The sequence below is a fragment of the Macaca nemestrina genome, chromosome 10, assembly GCF_043159975.1.
Source record: "Macaca nemestrina isolate mMacNem1 chromosome 10, mMacNem.hap1, whole genome shotgun sequence".
Lineage (NCBI taxonomy): Eukaryota > Metazoa > Chordata > Mammalia > Primates > Cercopithecidae > Macaca > Macaca nemestrina.
The window spans coordinates 62,770,308-62,792,124 of NC_092134.1; the positions used below are offsets into that span (position 1 = coordinate 62,770,308).

Below are 21,817 nucleotides of genomic sequence, written 5' to 3' on the forward strand. Positions count from 1 at the left end.
AACTTGAGAACATGAAAAGACATTCATGATATAGTTAGTTTTTTAAAAAAGTAAATAATATGCAATGGTTCTGTGCCTATTTCCTTTTTTAAAAAGTAAATCATAAAAGAATATATTGAATAAAAATCTAGATTTTTGTCATACATATAAGGACTTGAAGGACATATACAAAAATATTCTTAGCAGTTTAAATATTGGTATCATGAAATTTGTAAAATCTCTATTTTTAGCTTTTGTCTAGTTAACAGGCATTATTTTTGACTCAGAAAAACATTGTTAATTTTAAAGACATTAGGTATAAGTGTTACGGACTTGAAGTATAAAAAATAGTCCCAACTTAGACGACCATTGATTTTGCATGTGTAATACTGCTGCTAACTCTTAATTACTGACCAATTTTCTCAACTTTACCTTCTTCAAATGTTCATCAGTGTATACTCATGTAGCTCCCACATAGCTGTGTAGAGAGTGAAGTAAAAATCACCATGTTAATTATGATAATAATTCATATATGTTATTATATCCCAGACATTAGGCTGGAAATTTTCACATATTCTTGTTTATTTATCTTTTATGGTGTGAGTCGCCTTTGTGCGTTTTATTATTATTCCCATTTGCCTATTATCTAGTCTAAGATTCAAGTTGCTTAAGTGAAATACAGAACAATGATTAAACTCATTTGCCGAGGTCAATATTTCAAGAGTAATGTGACAAGTTCAATGTATCTGGTTCTTTTAAATGATTGTTTTGATTTTTTTTATTGTAAAATAAGGGTGTAGTAAATTTTGCCTTGTCCTATACACATATAAAAGGTCAGACATCATTTTATGAATTCAAAACATTTATAGATTCAATCAAAAGGCATAGCAACATTCTATCTAGTGAGGTAGGCCCTTTCAGGTAGGAAAATGAATCATTTCCCACACTAAAAGTGTTCTCTATGTTAAAAGATTTTCTTTTAACTTTAGGGTGAAATTCATTTATCATCTTCCTGGGTTCATGCCTGGCATGTTCTATATTTATTATTATTTCTTCCCTTCAGGATTTCCTTTGGGAAATTTTATTATGGATGGTCACAATACCTACTCATTTATTTCAGCTTCTTGAAATTGGTAACACTCCATTTATGTCACAATTTAACTTTCTTAGTGTTCCGTGTTTATTTCTGTTTTATCCTATCACCTTTCAAGTGATCCAGAAAGAGGGTTGGTACTATATATAATTTATTGGAAGATAAAGAGATGGAAACAGCATACTATTATTAAATGCTATTAACCTTGGAACTAAAAATCATAGAATTGGGAGTTGCAAAGAACTGCCGATGCCACTCAGTCCACACAAAGTAAAGTAATTCCATCTCTCCATTTCTCCACTTTTGTCTCCTTCATTATTCAAATGAGCAAAAACTTGTGTTTTTTTTTTCTTTTTCATTCTATTTAAGTAGAATTATTCTAGAAAACTAAATATGTGGAAAAGCTGAATATGCAAAATTAAATAAGAAAAATTAAGTTGTGGGTGAGAGGGTTTAAGGCCACCTTTTATGATCAAGCCAAGACTGTCAGATTCATGGCCACTATAACACACAAGGATGAATAGTTGGACTAAAGGATTCAAGATCACATTTTCAGTTCTTAAGAGAACATCAACATTAAAGTTCTTGCTTCTCACCACATAAGATTTGACATGTACACTAATGAAGACAGCTCTAGACAAATTATGTATACTTTTTACAGAATCAAAAGAAAAGATCTCAGAGGTCAAATCTGTTTGCTTTCATTCTGTACTAAATTCTTCTTATAATCTTTAACCATATTTTTCCGTTCTCCAGTATTTCAAGATAAGCAGCTGCCACCGTTTCCCACTGAAACTTAATTTAATAATCCAACAGTTTCAGAAGTACATCTTCCGGGACTACAAGAAAAAATGATCATTTGTTTCATTTTGTTCTCTTACTTCCATTTCCATTCTTTATTGGGTGCTAAATGAGGTATACTGCTTGAAGTTTCACTGTTCTCAGTGACCAAAGTACTGCAAAAACAGTAGCATGTCTGAGAATGAGCCCGTAGACATGATACTGGAAATTTTAGCCCTTTCTGCCTAAATTCCGCTTCTAAAGTCTAGCATTATGGTCCTCAACTACCAGGAAAATAAATGCCTGGTTTCTGAGTTATTCCAACACTCAATTGTAATGTTACTATAATTTTAGCTATGTTTTCTTCCCACCTGTAAGTTATCGGAAACTGATGTCATTAGAATTGAACAATTTTGACCCAAAGTTGTTTATATTCCCTTGCTGAAATGGATGTGTCGCCCCGGCCCATAATATTTATACATATTTTCCTTTTTAGTTAATTATAATTAGCATGCTGTTTATTGCATTCCTTTTACTTTTCCCTAAGAATTTGCTTTTTCCTTCAATTGTTTGCATTGGTATCTTTTGAATTTCCTCCCTCTTATTTATTTTTTGGCATAAATAATAATTGTTGCTGCAGCAGGAGCTTGATAAAGCTTTTTATTATGTTCCCTTTTGTCCAACAGCAATCATGAGGCATTAAAAAGGCTAAACAGTTTGCCCACAGTTCCAAGACAAAATAAAAGTAAAGCTTTCAGTAGAGTTTGTTCTTACTTTTCACATTCCTTTTTTATTAAAGGTATAGTTCTCCTATTATTTATGTTGATTTTTTTCCTAAATTCTGTAGATTTTTTTTCATATGTCTTAATTGGAATTTTCCCATAAGTTTATATGTTTATCTTGTTTTTGAAATGTCTTTCTGACTGTAATATATAAATGGTTATTATTTAAGTCAGTTAGCATGAAAATGTTTCCACGACTCTCTGCTTACCACAGAATCCTTAGAAAATTAACTCATTAAATCAAATAGACCCTAGACACGGGATCTCAAAAGCTTCTAATCTCCCAGGTTTAGGCAGCGTATGCTATGGGAAATCAAAACAGAAGTCGATACACCCTCATGATGTTCTGGGTCCTCTTTTATCTGGCTTTTTAAATTTTTTTATTTCTGACATGGGGTCTCACTCTGTCACCCAACCTGGAGTATGACAGTGGTGCAATCTTACCTCACTGCAGCCTGGAACTCCCAGGCTCAGTCTTCCAGCCTCATCCTCCCAAATAGCTGAGACTACAGGCAAGCACTACAACATCTAGCTATTTTATTTTTTTGGAGAGACAGGGTCTTGCTATGTTGCCCTGGCCAGTCTCAAACTCCTGGCCTCAAGTGATCCTCCTGCCTCATTCTCCCAAAGTGCTGGGATTACAGGTGTTAGCCAACATCCCTGGACTCTTGTTGGGCTTTTTATAGTCTTACGGCGTCTATGACTGTTGCTTCTCTCTCATCTCTCTTACATAGGCCTGCCCCCCAATTTCAAAATATATTTTTATATGAGAGAACTCTAGTTCAAAATGCTTCTATGTTGTTCTTCAAAGTTGTATTAATTTATTCTCCGACACTTGTTTTCCTGCCAGTTTCTTTAACTCTCTACCAAAAACTCACCTATTAAACATTTGCTTTCAAAGCCCAACTTAAATGACTTCTACCTCATGAATCTGCTCCGACCACTCTAGACGGAAGAGACCTCACCATCTAAAGCATGAGCATCACTCCATTGACAGAGGGCAGGCACTTTTGTCTCTGGAGGCTGAAAATTTGACTGAATGGCATGGTGATTTTAAATGGCATATGACTACCAATCCCTTAAGCAGCCTCTCTCAACTTCATACTAAAATGTCTATAAAGCCTACCAAAGCTGAGGTCTCACAAATGCCCTAAATATGAAGACCAATTGGTAAACTATTAGTAGAATCAGTAAAGATTTTCTGTCAATTTGAAGTCCAGAACTGAATTGAAAAACTTTAAAAACTACTTTCCCACTAAACATAGATTAAAATTCTTGGTCCATGAGTAGAACGATTCTTTGCTCTTCTTCAACTATTTGCCTCCTACTCAGAAGCACAGGAACCATATCAACCACCACCAAAAACCAGAAAAGAAAAAGTGGAGTGGGAAAATGATCCCTCTATTAGGTAGTCAGTATTTTATGAGCATCTATAATAAATGCTATTCCCTAATCCCTAACCCAGTGATCCAAAAGAGTTAAGAATAATAATCGGATGAGAAAAGGTTTTCAGAAACATGTCCCCCAAAATATATAGGCATATCAATATTCATTTATTAAAGTAAGTTGTGAGGGCAAATATAAAATTAACAGGAAAGAAAGTAATATTGATAAAATTTGCGGTGAAGATATGACTATGAATCCCTTCAAATAACACAATGGTTGCAATGTACAAGGTAAAAACTGTTAGAAGGAAAAATAACAAGCACAATTATTGTGGAGGACTCACATACATATCTCAGGCTTTGACAAATCCAGTAGAAAAAAAGGAAGGAAAGAATAGGTTGGAATACAGTAATATCTTCAATAAAATAATAGTATAATAAATAAGGTGATATATATATGTGCAGATAGATACTTACAAACATATACACATAATCAAACTAGTTGCCAGCAGAACATCTGTGAAATATTTAGAAAATGTTATAGTGTTTATCTCAAAAAAAAAATCAAGAAGTTTCAACTATTAAAAGGCCAGCCATTCTCTAATTTCCATGAACTACAACTGGAAATTATAAGGAAAATAAATGTCTAAACATACAGATATCCATCAAATTAAAGTGGAAATTAAAATCTCAATTACAAACCATTTAGAAATTAACAAAAATGACATTACATATCAAATTATAGAATGGCAGCAAAAATGCAACCAGAGGCAGATTCATTAGAGAAGAAAACTGATAGATTTTTGTTAATGGATTTTGTTGTTGTTGTTTTTGTATATTCCAATAGTTTTCCACTGTTTGAAATTAAGTTGAAGCCACTATAATTATTTCTTAATGTCACATTCTGGAGTAGGTATTAAAATGCCAGAGGGCATAATTTGCTGGGACTAGCGTCTACTCTTGCTATCTTTATTCTCATATATTTTGGCCTGTTGTTCCCTGTTCTCTACTTCCTTGAGACGCCAACTACTTGGCACCATATTTGATCTGACACACACCTACGGCCCCTTTAAATGTAACAGTTCTTGTAAACACCATCTCTGACTTCAATTCTCAGTCTCTCACATGCTGTTTTATAGTTACCCCTTGGTCCACACAGCTGGTATTACTTGTAAAAGGCATCCTTACTTTCTACTCAGGACTCAGGGTCTGTATTAGTTGTAAGAGCATCACCTTGCCCCCCAACAGGAGAATGGGAATTATCAGAGGAAGATAAATTGTAACTCATTTTAAGGGTCTGTGATTTCTATGGCCCCTTTTAAGTTTACCGCAAAATTAAATGAATTCATATGTCAATTCACATATGCATGCACACATATACACATAAATAGAGGATACAGAAGCCATCTTTTTAAATTTTTATCTATTGTTTTATTTATTTATTTTAGAGCCAAGGTCTCTCTCTGCTGCCCAGGCTGGCGTGCAGTGGCACCATCACAGCTCACTGCAGCCTCAACCTCCCGGGCTCACATGATTCTCTCACCTCAGCCTCCCTAGTAGCTGAGACTACAAGTGTGGGTCACCACATCCAGCTGCTTTTTGTATGTTTTGTAGAGTCGGGGTTTTGCCATGTTGCCCAGGCTGGTCTTGAACTCCTGAGCTCAGACAATCCACCCACATCAGCCTCCCAAAGGGCTGGAATTGCCGTCATGAACTACCTCACCTGGCCCCAGAAGCCATTTTTTAGGGATTCTCTCAGAAGATATCTATAGATATAGACATGGATATATAGATATATAGCTTTTCCTAACTTTTTTTACTTTTCCTTAATTTTTCACTTAATATTATTAGCCAACCTATGATTTCTGTAATAAGTATATGCATTCATAAATTATAGCATATTTTCTCAATTTAGAGTTCTTTCCAACAACAAAATTGTTATTTTTCTCTAAAGGAACTATGGGTAGTTGCTATGGCCAACCATGGTACTAAAAGAGAAAATATAGTTGGTTGTAATTTCTGTGAAAGTTCCCACGGAGTTGTGTGCATGTACAGAAAGACAAGTTTTTGCAATCAAAATAATTATGTGGTGTTTAAACATAACATTCTTCTCCAATGTAGACGAGGGTCCAATGTATCTCTTACGTTGGACATGAGTAGCTTGGGGAACATTGAACCCTTTGTGGCTATACCGACACCACGGGAAAAGGTAGCAATGGAGTACCTGCAGTCAGCCAGCCGAATTCTCACAAGGTCTCAGCTGAGGGACGTCGTGGCAAGTTCACATTTACTCCAAAGTGAATTCATGGTGAGCCTTCTGTTTGTTATTCGCTCTTCAGTCGGTATTTTGAAACACGGGGCGCTAGAGACATATGGAAATGATACTGTCCTATACTTAAGCAGCCTACAATAAACAAATAGCAAAGTGAAATGGTTTTAGATTCACTCCCGTCTCATCCACTATTGATAAGTATTAAAACTGGAATGTAAGAGCTAAGTTAAGGCAGAATACACAGGAAATGACCAAGCAACTAAGTGGTATAGGGAGCTGGGCAGAGAAGGGGCATTCCAGGACAAAGAATAGCCTTGCTGTCACTGTCTGGGGAATTAAACTGTTCCGTTTAACTGGAACATTGAAATCGAGGTGGGAAGTGGCAAAAGTTGAGCCTCAGAAGTATAAAAGAAACCCAAACCTTAATATATATTTAGAATCTTGGACTTTATCTTGTGTTTTAGATAGATCATTCTATTTGCAGTGGAGTAGGCACTAAAAGGGAGCAGTTTAGAGGCTCTAGCATTAATCCTGTGGAATTGCATTAGTGGCCTAAACTAATACAGTAGAAGGGAAAATGGAGAGAATCTGTAGGAATTTACAAGAAGTGGGATTAATTGAATGAGGCAGCCAAAAGTAATGGAAAAGCCAGGGGTTGATATTCGTGTTTTTGTCTTGGCCAGCAGGGTACATATGGTGCCCTTTAATGAAATAAGGAACACAGGAGGAAGGCCAAGTGTGGGCTAAAAAGAATGATGAATTCAGTTTTAGACATACCAGTGTTGCTGGTGAAAGCTTAAAGCATGATAACATATATCAACTCAGAGAACATGAAGTCAGATTAAATCTTCTTATGTCTAATTGTTGCCCAAGGGAAATATTGACTTTATTGATCACCTCTTGCATTTTAAATCAGTTGTACATCTTAAGCCATATTGGTTGAGTACATGAATTGATTATTCTAGGGTCAGTTCAGGCATTTGCAGCCATCCTAATGGTGGAAGATTCGGCGATGGGTTGGATCTACTATTAGCCCCATCAACTATTATTAAGTGTCCAAAGTAAAATACAAACATGAACATCAGACTCTGTGGTGTATCATATTTTACATGTGAAGAAAATGAGTCCTGTAGGAATGAAAGAACAAGTCAGTGGTCACACAGCTAGCCAAAGGCACACCTAGAGCTTTTTCTTTCTAGAACTGCAGACAGCTTTGTTTATGAAATAAGACCTTACCATAGCCCACTTCCCTGAAAGGAAATTGAAGGCCAAGAAGGAGTACCCAGGAGAAAGAGAATGCTGGAAGATGACAGATTGTCAAGTGTGTGTCAGAAAACAGAAGGTGAGAAGGAAGAAGGGGAGGAATAAAGATATTACCTTTGTGGCTTTGCCCAAAGACACTAACATGCTTGAAATTACCAAACATGAACATGTGTTTTCCATGGAATATTCAGCAATTTTGCTTATTTTTATAACTTGGAATTAACAGTTTAAAACATTTAGTTGGAGCAGAAAATAGGGATAAATATCATGGATAGCTAGCATAGTGCAAGTATAGGAAAAAGTATTTTAAAAGTAAGTAAGTTGGGGCCAGGTGTGGTGGCTCACGCTTGTAATCCCAGCTACTCAGGAAGCTGAGATGGGAGGATCACTTGAGCCCAGGAGTTTGAGGTTACAGTGAGCTATGATTGTGCCACTGCACACTGACCTAGGTGACAGAGCGAGACCCCATCTCTAAAAATAAATAAATTAATAAACAAATAGCTGTTTCTCTCTGTAGACCAAGTCTCAAATTTATGTAGTCCAGCTTTTCTGAAATTTTCATATTGACCAAAAACTAGGATAATCTGAATGAATTTAAAGATGATTTATTTTATTTCAACAAATATTAGACTGCTAAGTTAAATTTTCTACTGGAGACAGTTTAAGCAGTAAAAATAGTATTTTATTTGATCAAAGATTTAACATCAGTCATTAAATAACATAGTCATTTTGTTCACATTAATCTTATCAAAGGTAGAGAACATACTGTTTTGTATAATCAAATCCTTAAACAAATGTTTGTTTGGATCCTTTTGAAAACTTTGGCTTGTTGCTTTATTTGTCCTGATTAGCTACAGATGCACACCTTTTTAGATCTAATGCACTTACATACAGCCACTCTTTTTCTATTGTTCCCTGTCCAATCACTTGAGGCACATAATGTATACTCTGACAAAATAAGAATATTAATGTTCTTGTTAAGTGGGAGAAACAGTGTTTGAATGCCTTTCACTAAAAACATTGCATTTACAACTACAAATGGAACAGTCCAATTATCAACCATTTCTTAATTCAAAAAAAGTCATGTCATCATCACTTGAATTAACAAAAAAGCCTTTATATTTACCATTTTGGGAAAGAGGTTTTAATAATCCTAAAAGAGTCACTATTCGTGTGAAAAGATAATGTTTTCACACTAATATATTTTAGCACTAATATATATAGTATCACATGTGTTACTATATATATAATAACACAAAATATAACGTGTTACAATTTTTTAACACAAAAATTATAGTAAGATTTTTGGTACTAAAGTTACATAAAAACTAGAATATATTTGAATACATCTTTTTTTTAAAAAAAAATTCAATTTTTAGCATCTGTCTAATCGTTCTAGCAATTATGTCACACCAGGATTCTTAAAATCTAACCAGTGTTATATGTCTCCTTACTGACTACGTATTAAGCAATATTTTCTAACACAGAGAGCTGTTTCTTAGAAGTCAGCTTGTCCGGATGCAGCTGATACGTTTAGGAAAGGAAGGGTGTTGGTCCACCAAAGGTAGTAGGTCTGTTGTTTTTAAGTGGCTTTGAAGTCCAGTAGAACTCTGGATCAGATGGCCCCCTGTGAAGATTTTCTTTGTGGCAGTATTAGATACACTAGTTTGATATTACTTATTTTTGCAGGAAATACCGATGAACTTTGTGGATCCCAAAGAAATTGATATTCCGCGTCATGGAACTAAAAATCGCTATAAGACCATTTTGCCAAGTAAGCTTCTTGGTTTTATAATTTGCATTGTATGTGGGACAAGGGGAGGGATAGCATTAGGAGAAATACCTAATGTAGATATGGGTTGATGGGTGCAGCAAAAGCAAGCCACCACAGCACATGTATACCTATGTAACAAACCTGCACATTCTCCACATGTATCCCAGAACTTAAAGTATAAATAATAATAATAATTTACATTGTAAAGCACAAGACAAGTCTTCCTATTAACCCTTACCTCAGCATTTCCAATTCTTACAACACCCACCTTCATATCAAATTCAGAATTACAAACACATGTCAAGACTAATAATCATTAAAGTTATCTGAAGTTAATGATTTTGCTCTTTTACTCTTATAATAATGTCCAGGTCACAATTCCAATAGACACATATTCTAAAATTTTGTTGTGCCACACATGGCTACCTGATTTTTGTCAAGGGTCAAACAATTCAATGGGAAAAGGAGAGTCTTTTCAACAAATGAACTAGAAACACCCAGATATCCACATGCAAAAAAATGAAGTTGGAGACAAAAATTGACCAAAATGGACCAGAGACCTACACATAGGAGCTAGAACTACAAAACTCATAGACGAAAACAACTGTAAATCTTCATGACCTTGAATTAGTCAGTGGTTTCTTAGGTAAGCCAGCAAAAGCCCAAACAGCAACAACAAAAAAATTGAACTTCATTAATATTAAAAAGTTTTGTGCTTCAAAGGATACCTTTAAGGAAGTCAAAAGACAACTGATAGAATGGAAGAAAATAAATATTTGCAAATCATGTATCTAATAAAGGACCTGTATCTACAATATGCAAATCTTACAACTCAGTAATAAAAACACAACCCAAAAAATAAACAAAAGATTTCAATGGATATTTCTCCCTAGAAGATGTACAAATGACCAACAAGCATATTAAAATATGTTTAACATCACTAGCCATCAGGGAAATCAAAACTACAGCAAGACAGTACTTTATATCCATGAGGATAGCTATAATTTTAAAAATAGGCAATAAAAAATGCTGGCAAGGACGTAGAGAATTGGAAACTTAACACTTTAGTTTTAAGTACAGATACAGCTACTTAGGAAAACAGTTTGACAGTTCCTTAAAAGATAAAACTGAGTTGCTATATGACCTGGACACCCTACTTCCAGGTAAATATTACCTTGGACTCAGGAAGGGGAACATCACACGACGGGGCCTATCATGGGGAGGGGGGAGGGGAGAGGGATTGCATTGGGAGTTATACCTGATGTAAATGACGAGTTGATGGGTGCAGCACACCAACATGGCACAAGTATACATATGTAACAAACCTGCACGTTATGCACATGTACCCTACAACTTAAAGTATAATAATAATAAATAAATTTAAAAATAAAAATAAAAAAAAAGAAATGAAACGTGTGGTTCACACAAAAATGATACAAAAACATTTATAACAGCATTATTCATAATAGTGAAACAGTGGCAACCATCAGCTGAGAAATGGATAGATAAAATGTAGTATAGTCACACAATAGGATCAATAAAAGGGAACAAGGTACTGATGAACCTTGAATGAACCTTGAAAACATCATGCTAAGTGAAAGAAGCCAGACACAAAAGACCTCATATTTTGTAGTCCATTTATATGAAATGTCCAGATAGCCAAATCTAGACAGACAGAAAGTATCTTAGTGGTTGCTTAGCATTAGGGGATATGGAGAATGACTGCTAAAGGACCTGTATTTATTTTGGGGCTAGTTGAATATTATAAAATTGATTTACAGTGATTGTTGCACAGCTCTGTGAAAATAAAATAAAAAAAAAACTGTGATGGCACATGAAATGGAGGGATTGTATAGAATGTGAATTATTTCTCAATAAAACTATTACCAAAAAAATGTCACTGTGCCTAACGATGACCTACAGTCCTTGTTAGTCCTGTGCCCAACCCCAGGGATTTCGTTTAAGTAGATCTGCTGTTGAGCACAGAAAGCTACTTTTAGGAAACACTTAGGTGATTCCAATACAGATGAAACCAGGACCCACTTTGAGAACCACTACTATATGTGAAACTAGACTGAGCTTCACGGAATTTATTAATGTCAAGCAATGACCTGAATGCCAGGGACCAGTAAGAAATAAGAAACAGTCTATAAAATCAAGGAGGTCACAGACTAGAAAGGAGAGTCATATAAATGGTAATTATGCTCAGTGCATAGGCCAGAATAAAGATACTGCCCAAGCAGTGTAGGAGTTCAGAGAGGACTGGGTAATTAATTCTGCTCAGAGAAATTAGGCAAAAAAAAAAAAAAAAGGAGAGGAAGTAATATTTTCTATGACTAAACAAACAGATATAGTTGGAGTTTTGGCAAAATCAGTAAACATCTCATGACAAAGCTCAGGAAAGATGGAGCCACAAAGTCTTTTTAAGTTTTGACATTGAAATAGTAATCTTCAAAATTTAGTTCGTTAACTCATTCATAAGACACCAAATTCTTTATATTCATAGTAACAGTGATATAATTAAAGAATTACTGTCAATACTGTTTTTGGCCTTCCCCTTCTGGTGGAATTGGAAATGCATTGTTAACGTATAACGTATTTTAACTGCTGTATATAGTTAAATCTATTTACCTAAAGTAGAGTCACCATTGGAAGTTATTTTATGACTATACTTGGCCAAAGGGGATGAAAGTGCTGCGTGTTAGAATTAGTGTTCTCTCTCTCTCTGTTAAAATTTTTATCAAAATACACCAAACATAAGTAATAAGGGAATATACCTCCATCACAATTTTATATACCCAAACCATCATCTAATTTTAGAAGGATTTGGAAATTATTAGCATTAGATCAGAGTTCAGCCTTCTCCATTTCCTGCCCAGATGATATCAGACAACTGCTTTACAGTCCTGTGTCAGCTTTTCCGTTCACAGAACTGGGTGGACCTCTGAATTCAGGGCACCTGTGCTGACAGCTGATGTTGCAAATGATGGATTTTCTGTTGAAAATGTCTGCAGCCTGAATGCCCCACCCACCACCCCCTGTTGCACAAAATATAATTTAGGAAATACAGCTTAGAAAAGCCACGCTATTGGGTGAAAGTATCCAAAAAGCCTGGAATGAATACAGAAAGATGTTCTTTATGATTTTAGACTGTAATATGAGCTAAACTTGAAATATTATATAAAATGGTGATTATTAAATGATCAAGATTTTAAACATTATGATTGTTTTTAGTTTTAACCTACGCTAAACTCTTCTTAGTTCTAAAAGCTTGACAGCTTGTACATAACAGCAACATTATACAATTCTGAGAATGCCTTGCAACAGATATATGGGTGGACAAGAATCAATTATGAATAAATCAATTTATAAATTAAATTATAGTCATTTCTCTAAGGACAATGTTATCTTGGCTCAGATTAAAATGCTAAAGTCAAGTTTATATCAAATTATTTTGCAATGTAAACAAATATTAGTGATAAAAATACGTCTACATCCTCAATAACAAAAGTAGTAGGAAAAAACAATCATACATCCATAGAAAATTATTAGCACACAACAAAATATAATACTGTAATAATAAGTTTACATTTTTTATTTTTATTTTTAGATTCAGGGGGTACCTGTGCAGGTTTGTTACAAGGGTATATTGTCTGATGCTGCTGTTTGGGATTCTTCTGACCCCATGACACCCAGATAGTGAACATAGTACCCAATAGGGAGATTTTTCGCCCTTCTCCCTTTCCCTCCCTCCCTTTTTTTGGAGTCCCCAATGTCTATTCTTTTCATCTTTATGTCTATGTGTATCCAGAGTTTAGCTCTCACTTATAAGTGAGAACATGCAATATTTGTTTTTCTGTTCCTGTGTTAATTTGCTTAGGATAATGGCCTCCAGCTGCATCCATGTTACTGCAAAGGGTATGATTTTGTTCTTTTTTATGACTGCGTAGTGTTCCATGGTATATGTGTACCACATTTTCTTTATCCAATCCACTGTTGATGGGCATCTAGGTTGTTTCTATGTCTTTGTTATTGTGAATAGTGCTGCACTATATAATAAATGTTATGCATATTTCTCTTATGCAGTCAATGTATTGATACAAATATAAGATAATATAGATACAATCAAAGAATGCCATTTACTCAGGCCATCATTTTATATATAAAATTTTAACATCTAATAATGTTTCCTACTTAAATTATGTTTCCTTTTTTATTATATAAAGTGCCTAGCACAGAGTAGATATGCAAATAAGCAAACCACTCATTAAAGCAACAAGTTATGTAGCTAAAGCAAGATATTGGAATTAGATTTGATTTCCTACCACAACAAAAACATTGACAATTTTTGGCATGATAGTTAATCTCCCTATGCCATCCTTTATTCCCAAAAGTAGTGATAATAATACTCTCCTACAAGGCTATTGAGAAAATTAAATGATAGTATATGTAAAATGCCTATTAAAGTTCCAACTAATAGTAAGCCCTCAGCTAATGTTAGTTTCTCTTTCCCTCCCTATCTAATTGAAGATGAATCCATTACTAACCTCAGAACCAATTCCAGGAAATAGGGGCACCATGTATAGAGAAGTTTACAGTTTTAAAAGCAAAGTACTCAAGAGCCACATTTTCATTCATTTATAACAGTAGTGATGAAAATTATGATGATGATGATGATGATACATTTTTTGTTTAATTCTTGGCTTTTCTTTTAGTCCAAGCTATATATTACAAGAGTTTTTCTTGGAAACCTACATTTCCCCATACACAGTTATATGTTGTATTCTTGCATTTGTAAAAGGAAGTATTTGGAGCCACACACAGTGGCTCATGTCCTGGAGTTTGAGACCAGCGTGGGCAATATAATAACACTCCATCTCCACCAAAAAAAAAAAGTTTAATTACAAGCCTGGGCAACGTGGCAAAACTTCATCTCTACCAAAAAATACAAAATGTAGTCAGGTGTGGTGGTGCACATGTGTAGTCCCAGCTACTTGGGAGGCTGAGGCAGGAGGATCACTTGAGCCCAGGAGGTTGAGGTCGCAGTGAACTGTGATCGCATCTGGGAGTAGCCACTGCAATTCAGCGTAGGCAACAAAGTGAGACTCCCCTCTCTGAATTTTTAATAAAAAAGAATTTGGAAACCTCTAAATATTTGGAAAGCACTGTAAGTTACTAATTACCAACATAATTTAGCTTGACAGGGAAACTGTTTCTAAGCAGTTTTTAGATTTCCCACTAAATCATATACATCATAGGCGTTATAAAAACTGAAGGAAGCAGACCTCTTTTCAAGCCTGAATGGTGTAGGATGTTTATGGAAATTTCTAACAATCAGTGGATACTGAAAGGCATGAAAGATTTCTTGTCCTCTTTGCTAAGAAAAGAAAAAAAAAATCTAGAAAGTCAAAAACAGGGCTTTAACTCTTTCTAATAGAAATTAATTCTGACGTGAAACCCTCTGTGGGCCACATCCCAAATAGAAATCACAAAGGATACAAAAGTGAATTAAATACAGCCTTTGCCCTCTAGGGGCTCACCACACTCCATTGAGGGCAGGCAAAAATTTAAGCACTTAAAATACAAGATGATAAATACTAAAATAAAACTCAGGGAACCCAGGCAAAGAAGAGAATGCCTGATTCTGCCTGGGAAGGTCAGAGAGAACTTCGGAAAGACAGTGTTTTCTGAATTGAGCCCTGAAGAATGAGGAAGACTTTACCATGCAGAAGAAGGCAAAGGAAACAATATGTGCAGAAGCATAAAATCTGCCAGAACATAGAACATTGGGGAGGTTGCCCTAGGTCCATGGGGCTAGATTATATGATACACGTGGGAAAGCAGCTGTTGGTGAGGCTTGGGGATGATCATTATCATTAAGGATGTGCTGTATCTTGCTAAGGACCCTCTTGGCATTCATCTTCTAGGCCTGCACTATCAAGTAGAGCAACCAGAACCCACTTATGGCTAGGTCAATTTACACTTAAATGAATTAAAATTAAATAAAATTAACTTTATTTCCTCAGTTTTTTTTTTTTTTTTTTTTTTTTTTTTTTGAGACAGAGTCTTGCTCTGCCGCCCAGGCTGGAGTGCAGTGGCCTGATCTCAGCTCACTGCAAGCTCCGCCTCCTGGGTTCACGCCATTCTCCTGCCTCAGCCTCCCGAGTAGCTGGGACTACAGGCGCCCGCCACCTCGCCCGGCTAATTTTTTGTATTTTTTAGTAGAGACGGGGTTTCACTGGGTTAGCCAGGATGGTCTCGATCTCCTGACCTCATGATCTGCCCGTCTCGGCCTCCCAAAGTGCTGGGATTACAGGCTTGAGCCACCGCGCCCGGCCTATTTCCTCAGTTTTTACTAGCCACATTTCAAGTGCTTGAAAGCTAGAGGTTACATTTTTGGACAGCACAGATAGATAATATTTTCATCACCTCAGAAAGTTCTATTGATCAGGGCTGCTCTAAGTTGAATTATCAATAAGTATATAAATATAATACTTAGGTATGTAAATACAGTAAGTATAATAAAATTGAGTCCAATGGACAAATAGGATTATATACAATACCTTCCTGGAAATTCACAGGGTCCATTTACATACTGAAGACCCTGAGAAGTCCTGCAGTAAAAAGAATGTGGTTCAGATTTGTTTAGTCCAATGTTTCCCATATTTAGTTGGTTACTAACTTCTTTTTGTAAAAGATGACTTAATTTACAAGTCATATAATATAATTCTGTATGTTATAGAAATAACAATTTACAGATAATAAATATTTTGGGAAATACTGCTATGGGCAATTGGGAGCTATGGATGACATTTAGACAATGGAATCAAGTGACCAGATTTTGTTTTATAGAGCTCCTTGACAGCTATGAGGGGGATGGATCGGAAAAAAGCAAGATTGAAGGCAGGGAGACCAGGAGATACTTGAGTCCTAGTCCAAGACAGCCATGCAAACAGAGAGGCAAGACAGACCCCAGCATATTTTGGGAGACAGAACAGACAGAATATGCTAATATTCAAATGCACAGAAGCTCTACACGGACTGTAGAGCTGTGGCAGCACACCTAACCTAAACAATAGCGGAAAGCTGTCAGGAACACATGAAGGGCATGAGGAGTTTTACAAACCTGTGGTCCATTCAGAAGGAAATAATAAACAGAAAAAGCTGGACTATAAATTAGGAGACCAGGCTGGTCTGAAGTATGTATTTGAGAGCCCTCAGGATGTGCGTAATAAAGTCACAGGAATGAATGAGTCACTCAACAAGGCAGTATCAAGTGAGGATAAAAGAGGGTCAAGTTGAATCCTAGAATTAGCAACATGAAAAGAGGCAGATTAAATGAGCAGGAGATTGGAAAGAGGCCATTGAAGAGGTAGCAGGAAAACCAGAACATTGTGTCCCAGAATCTAAGGGAAGAGAAAACTCGAAAAAAGGATATATAGTCAACAGTTTTTGAATGCTTCAGAGAGGACATGAACAAAAATACCACAATGGGATCACTGGGCTTAGCAACAAGAGGGTCAGTGGTGAGTTTAGCAAGGGCAGTGCTCGAGTTAGGATAGATCACAGTGTACATGACGAGCGTTGAGTTGCAGATGAACATGGAGAAAGTGGTGGTATAATAAACTCTCGGAAGTTTGCCTGTCTAAAAAAGAAAAGCAATAGAATAATTGCTAGAGGAGGATACCTAGAACTGACCTTTTTTTAAAAAATAGAAGGGATCTTTAAATCAGTTCCGTAGACATTCACTGAAGATCTGCTATGCAAGACACTAGATCTTATAAAGATGGTGAAAAATCCCCATCCCTGCCTTCAGAAAGCTCAGAGTGTACCAGGTCAAAGAAATCATAAAGAGATGAATTAGTTATATTAATGTACGCAAATGTTGGTAAAAATGATTTCCATATTTTCCATAATACTTTAGTCCACAGAGTCTTCCGACTCTTGATGGAAAATGATTTTAGAATTTAAGACAATGTTGCTAGCACTAAATGAATCTAACCAATTTGTGCTGTCAGTGAACAAACCGCTACATATGCTAACAAAAGACAGCCTCTTCCAAATAGTTAAAAGACTTCTGTCTAGGCCATGTGTTTGTTCTAGGTCAGAAGAAAGAAAATCAGTGCAATAAGCAATTTAGGGCTATCCAGACTGAACCAATCACTGCGTGTGTTCTAATGGCAATGCTGTGGGACCTGAGGGCTTAGTTTTAGACTAAGATGATGATTAACTTTTGTTATGTTGCTAAAACGTTATTTTTTGTAGATCATAATAATTATTGGACATGCAAACTCCAACTCTAAGAAACCCTGAATTTGACTTCTGAATATATACAAGCCCTCAATTTTTAGGATGTACCTACTCTATTAATGCCTCCCTAGGCAGAACTGATTTTGTGATAATACTATTGTTTTCTGAAATATTTTTTCTGGAAAACGTAATATATAGACTATTAAACACAACCCAAGTAACAGTGGTTTAAATAATTTAGAAATGTATATCCCTCTCAAGTATACCTGCCAGGGGTTGATATGGCAGCTTTGCCATGTTACACCTCTAGACTCATCTCTCTGGTTACCTCACCATCCCCACGGTATTGCCTTTGCATGCTCTGAGATCCTGATCACCACAATCACATCCCAGGCAGCAAGATGGAATCACAAGCGGTAGAAGGAGAACATCGCTCCTCACTTTAACTTCATGATCTAAAAGTCACACGCATCACTTCCTCTCACGTGCTGTAAGTGAAAACTTAGTCACATGGCCGCAACTAATGCAAGGGATGGTAAGAAGGAAAGTCTTAAGCCATGCATCCTACCAAGTTCCCAGCCAGAATTGGGATCTTATTGCTAAAGAAAGACAGGGATGGTGACTCCTAGGAGACGACTAGCTCTTAAAATACATATTTGGATGTGCATGTGTGTGCCGTGCATACTATTGTGTACTCCAGCTATCGACAGCAAAAATGCCAGACAGCACTGGGCATGCTTGGCAAGAAGCTTTAAGGGCAGTGTTGTAGCCAGAGGCTCTCAGCAGGAAACCCTCCTCCATGAGATTTTTGCTGGAGTGTATTCAATAAGTGTTGTTTGCTCCACTGTGGCTTCTCCTCCTTGTTTGTTATTTTGTGATCTGCCAAGAGTTTTTGATCAATAGGATTGACGGAAGATATGTATAAACAATGGAATAACTTCACTGTCAGTGTTAAAATTCAGCTCCATGGGTGTTCAAGACCCCTTGGAGGAAAAAGATGAGGTAACAAAAAGCAGTCTAGCAGAGGTCTTTCTACATTACAAAGGGTATAATAGATTTTATGCAGACTGAGAGGTTTTACCAACAAGGGTAGATGTAGTTTTTTGGAAGGGAGGGGAACTAAAGCTTATATTATTTGGAGATGACTCTTTAGGTTTTATTTGATTTTTATTTGAAAATAACAGTGGTATATATGGGGCACAATGTGATGTTTTGATACACATATACATTGTAGAATGATCAAATCGTGCTAATATTAACATATCCATTACCTCAAATGTTTATTGTTTTTCTTTGTGGTGAGAACATTTAAAATCCCATTATTTCAGCTATTTTGAAATATATAATATTATTATTAAACTATAGACACCATGCTCTATAATAGATCATGAGAACCTATTCCTCCTGACTGAAATTTTGTATCTTTTGACCACCATCTCCCCTTTCCCCATTCACTCCACTCCCCTAGCCTTTGGTATTTCTATGAATTCAACTTTTTTAGATTCAACACATAAAGAAGATCATGTCTGTCTGTGCCTGGCTTATTTCATTTAGCATAACGTCTGTGAAGTCTATCTATGGTGTCACAAATGACATCATTTCCTGCTTTTTAAAGGCGAAATAGAACTCCATTATATATATAGACCGTATTTTTAAAATCCATTCATCTGTTGATGGACACTCCAATTGTTTTCAAACCTTGGCTATTGTAAGTAGTGCTGCAATGAACATAGGAGTGCAGATATCTCTTCAACATACTGACTTCAGTTCCTTTGGATATAAACCCAGAAGTGGAATTGCTGGGTCATATGGTAGTTCACTCATAGTTTTTGAGGAATCTCCATACTGTTTTCCAAAATGGCTGTGCTAATTTACATTCTCACCCACAGCCTACCAGGGCTCTCTTTTCTTCACATCCTTGCCAACATTTATCTCTTATCTTTTTGATAATAGCCATTCTAGCAGGTATAAAGTGATATTCTGGTTTTAATTTGCACTTCTCTGATGATTTGAGATGTGGAACATTTTTTCATAGATCTGTTGAACATTTGTATGTCTTGTTTTCAGAAACATCTGTTCAAATCTTTATCCGTTTTTAGTAGAATTGTTTGTTTTCTTGTTATTGAGTAGTTTGAGTTCCTGATATATTCTGGATATTAGCCCCATGTTAATGTATGATTTGTAAATATTTTCTCCCAATCTGTGGATTTGCTGTGCAGGAGCTTTTTAGTTTGATGCAATCCCCTGTGTCTATTCTTGCTTTCATTGTGCTTTCAGGGTCATATCCAAGAAATTTTTGCCCATATCAATGGCATGCAGCTTTGCCCTGGAAGGCAGTCTTTAAAAAATGAATACGACATTATGAATACAAAGTAAGATACAAGGTTCTTATTGAAAATGGCTCATGCAAGTGAGGGTCAGTCTGCCCCTGACCAACAATTGTAGGAAATGTAGAGATAGATCTGTTAAGACTCTAGGAGATTTCGGGGAAAATGAAGTGCTTTTGAAAATTTGGTGCTAGCTTCCATCTCCAGAGGGTCTACATTTTGAAAGCTCTGAAGGACAAGACTGAGACTGGATTTGTTTCCAGGATGCTTTAAAGAGGATGGTTTGCTTCAGTAGCGGTAGCCCCAACATATCTCTTTAGGAGGAATTTATAAGTTCAAGGCCCATGTCCCAAAAGGTTTCCATGCTGATGAGCATAGGACCACAATTTCTTGTTCACAGTCAGGTTATATCCTGATTCAAACAGTCCTTACCTGTTCCACTGTAAGTATCTCTGCAGTCACCCTACTTCCTTTAGGTCACCTGAAAGGACATGCTAGGATCTTTTGCAAAGTGTTTTGGTTCAAATAGAATGAGAGCCTGCCTCTATGAATGGGATTCTTGGATGCCATCTAAGGGTCTTCCCACTGATTTCCAGCATTTATTGGCATCTTCTAGACTTCTGTTGCTTCCATATGGCATGATCAGGAGCTATTTTACCTGTGGCTTATAAGATCAGATAAGCATCTTGGTCCTTACAAGTCAATCTAAAGCTTTAAGCAGAATGGGACTTTCTCTTGCCAAAACCACATCACTTATAGCTCATATCTTTCCATCTCTGGATAGAAGCTCCTATTACTTGTTTGTATATGTGCGTGTGTGTATGTGTATATATATGTGTGTATATATATGTGTATGTGTGTGCGCGTGCGCACGTGCATGTGTGTACGTACATATATATTTATATACACATATATATTCTTTATTTCAAATATCCTAGTGACAAACTAGCAAAATTTTACCATATATTTTCAACATAATCTTTGATAATGGCCTTGTTAAGTTCTAAGTTTGGTAATCTGGTTTCAACTCTCTGCTTCATTTTTTACTGTGTGACCTTGGGTGAGTTACTTAACTTCTCTGTGCTGCAATTTCCTAATCTAAATAAAGAGACTGTTAATGGTACATACTTTATAGAATTGTAATGATTAAGTGACGTAAGGCATAAAATGCTGTTAGCTGCTCTACCGGACACATATAGGAGTCAACAATGAGTGCAATGACAATAACAGTGATAATGATGTCACTCCAGAGTTTTGTGACTGACTCCTTATTGGTCCCTATATTACCTATTTATTGCTGTGGGACAAATTACCCCAGAATTTAGTGGCTTAAAACAATACACATTTATATCTCACAATTTCTGTGTGCCAGAAATTGGGGAGTGGCTTAGTTGAGTGTCTGGCCCAAGGTCTTTCATGAGATTTCGATTGAGTTGTTGGCCATGCATTCAGTCAGCTGAACGCTTGGCTGGCACTGAGGGATCTGCTTCCAAGAGGACTTACCATATGCTATTAGCTGGAGGCCTTAGTTCCCCACTATTTCTCTCTTCATTGGGCTGCTTGAGTGCCCTCAAAATATGGCCGTTAGCTTCCTCCAGAGCTAGCAACTCAACAAAGAGAGCAAGGAGGAAACTGCAATACCCTTTATGACCTAGTCACACAACATCTCTGCTGCCATATTCTATTTATTGGAAGCAAGTCTTTGATTTCTGCCCACATTCAAGATGAGGGGAATTAGTGTCTACTACATTCTTCTAGAAGGAGTGTCAGATAATTGGATGCTACATTTTTAAACCATCACTGTCCTCATGGGCTGGTTAGTCTTTTTCTGAAACTAATTATGGCCTTTATTATCTTTAACCCCAGCTATATGTAAAGTGAAATTTAAAACACTTTGGTTTGCCAAGTCCTG

The 21,817-nt window shown here is 36.3% G+C and overlaps 1 protein-coding gene across 5 annotated transcripts in view; it reads left to right on the forward strand.

The window, feature by feature from the left end:
• The window catches only part of LOC105473380 (protein tyrosine phosphatase receptor type R), a 273,852-nt gene that overhangs the window by 209,308 nt on the left and 42,727 nt on the right, over positions 1-21,817 (forward strand). For all 5 annotated transcript variants that reach the window (XM_071071446.1, XM_011727166.2, XM_071071447.1 and 2 more), the window contains 2 exons: positions 6,141-6,327; positions 9,244-9,328. In XM_071071446.1, coding sequence (XP_070927547.1) covers positions 6,141-6,327; positions 9,244-9,328 — 272 coding nt within the window. The remainder of the gene's footprint in view (positions 1-6,140; positions 6,328-9,243; positions 9,329-21,817) is intronic.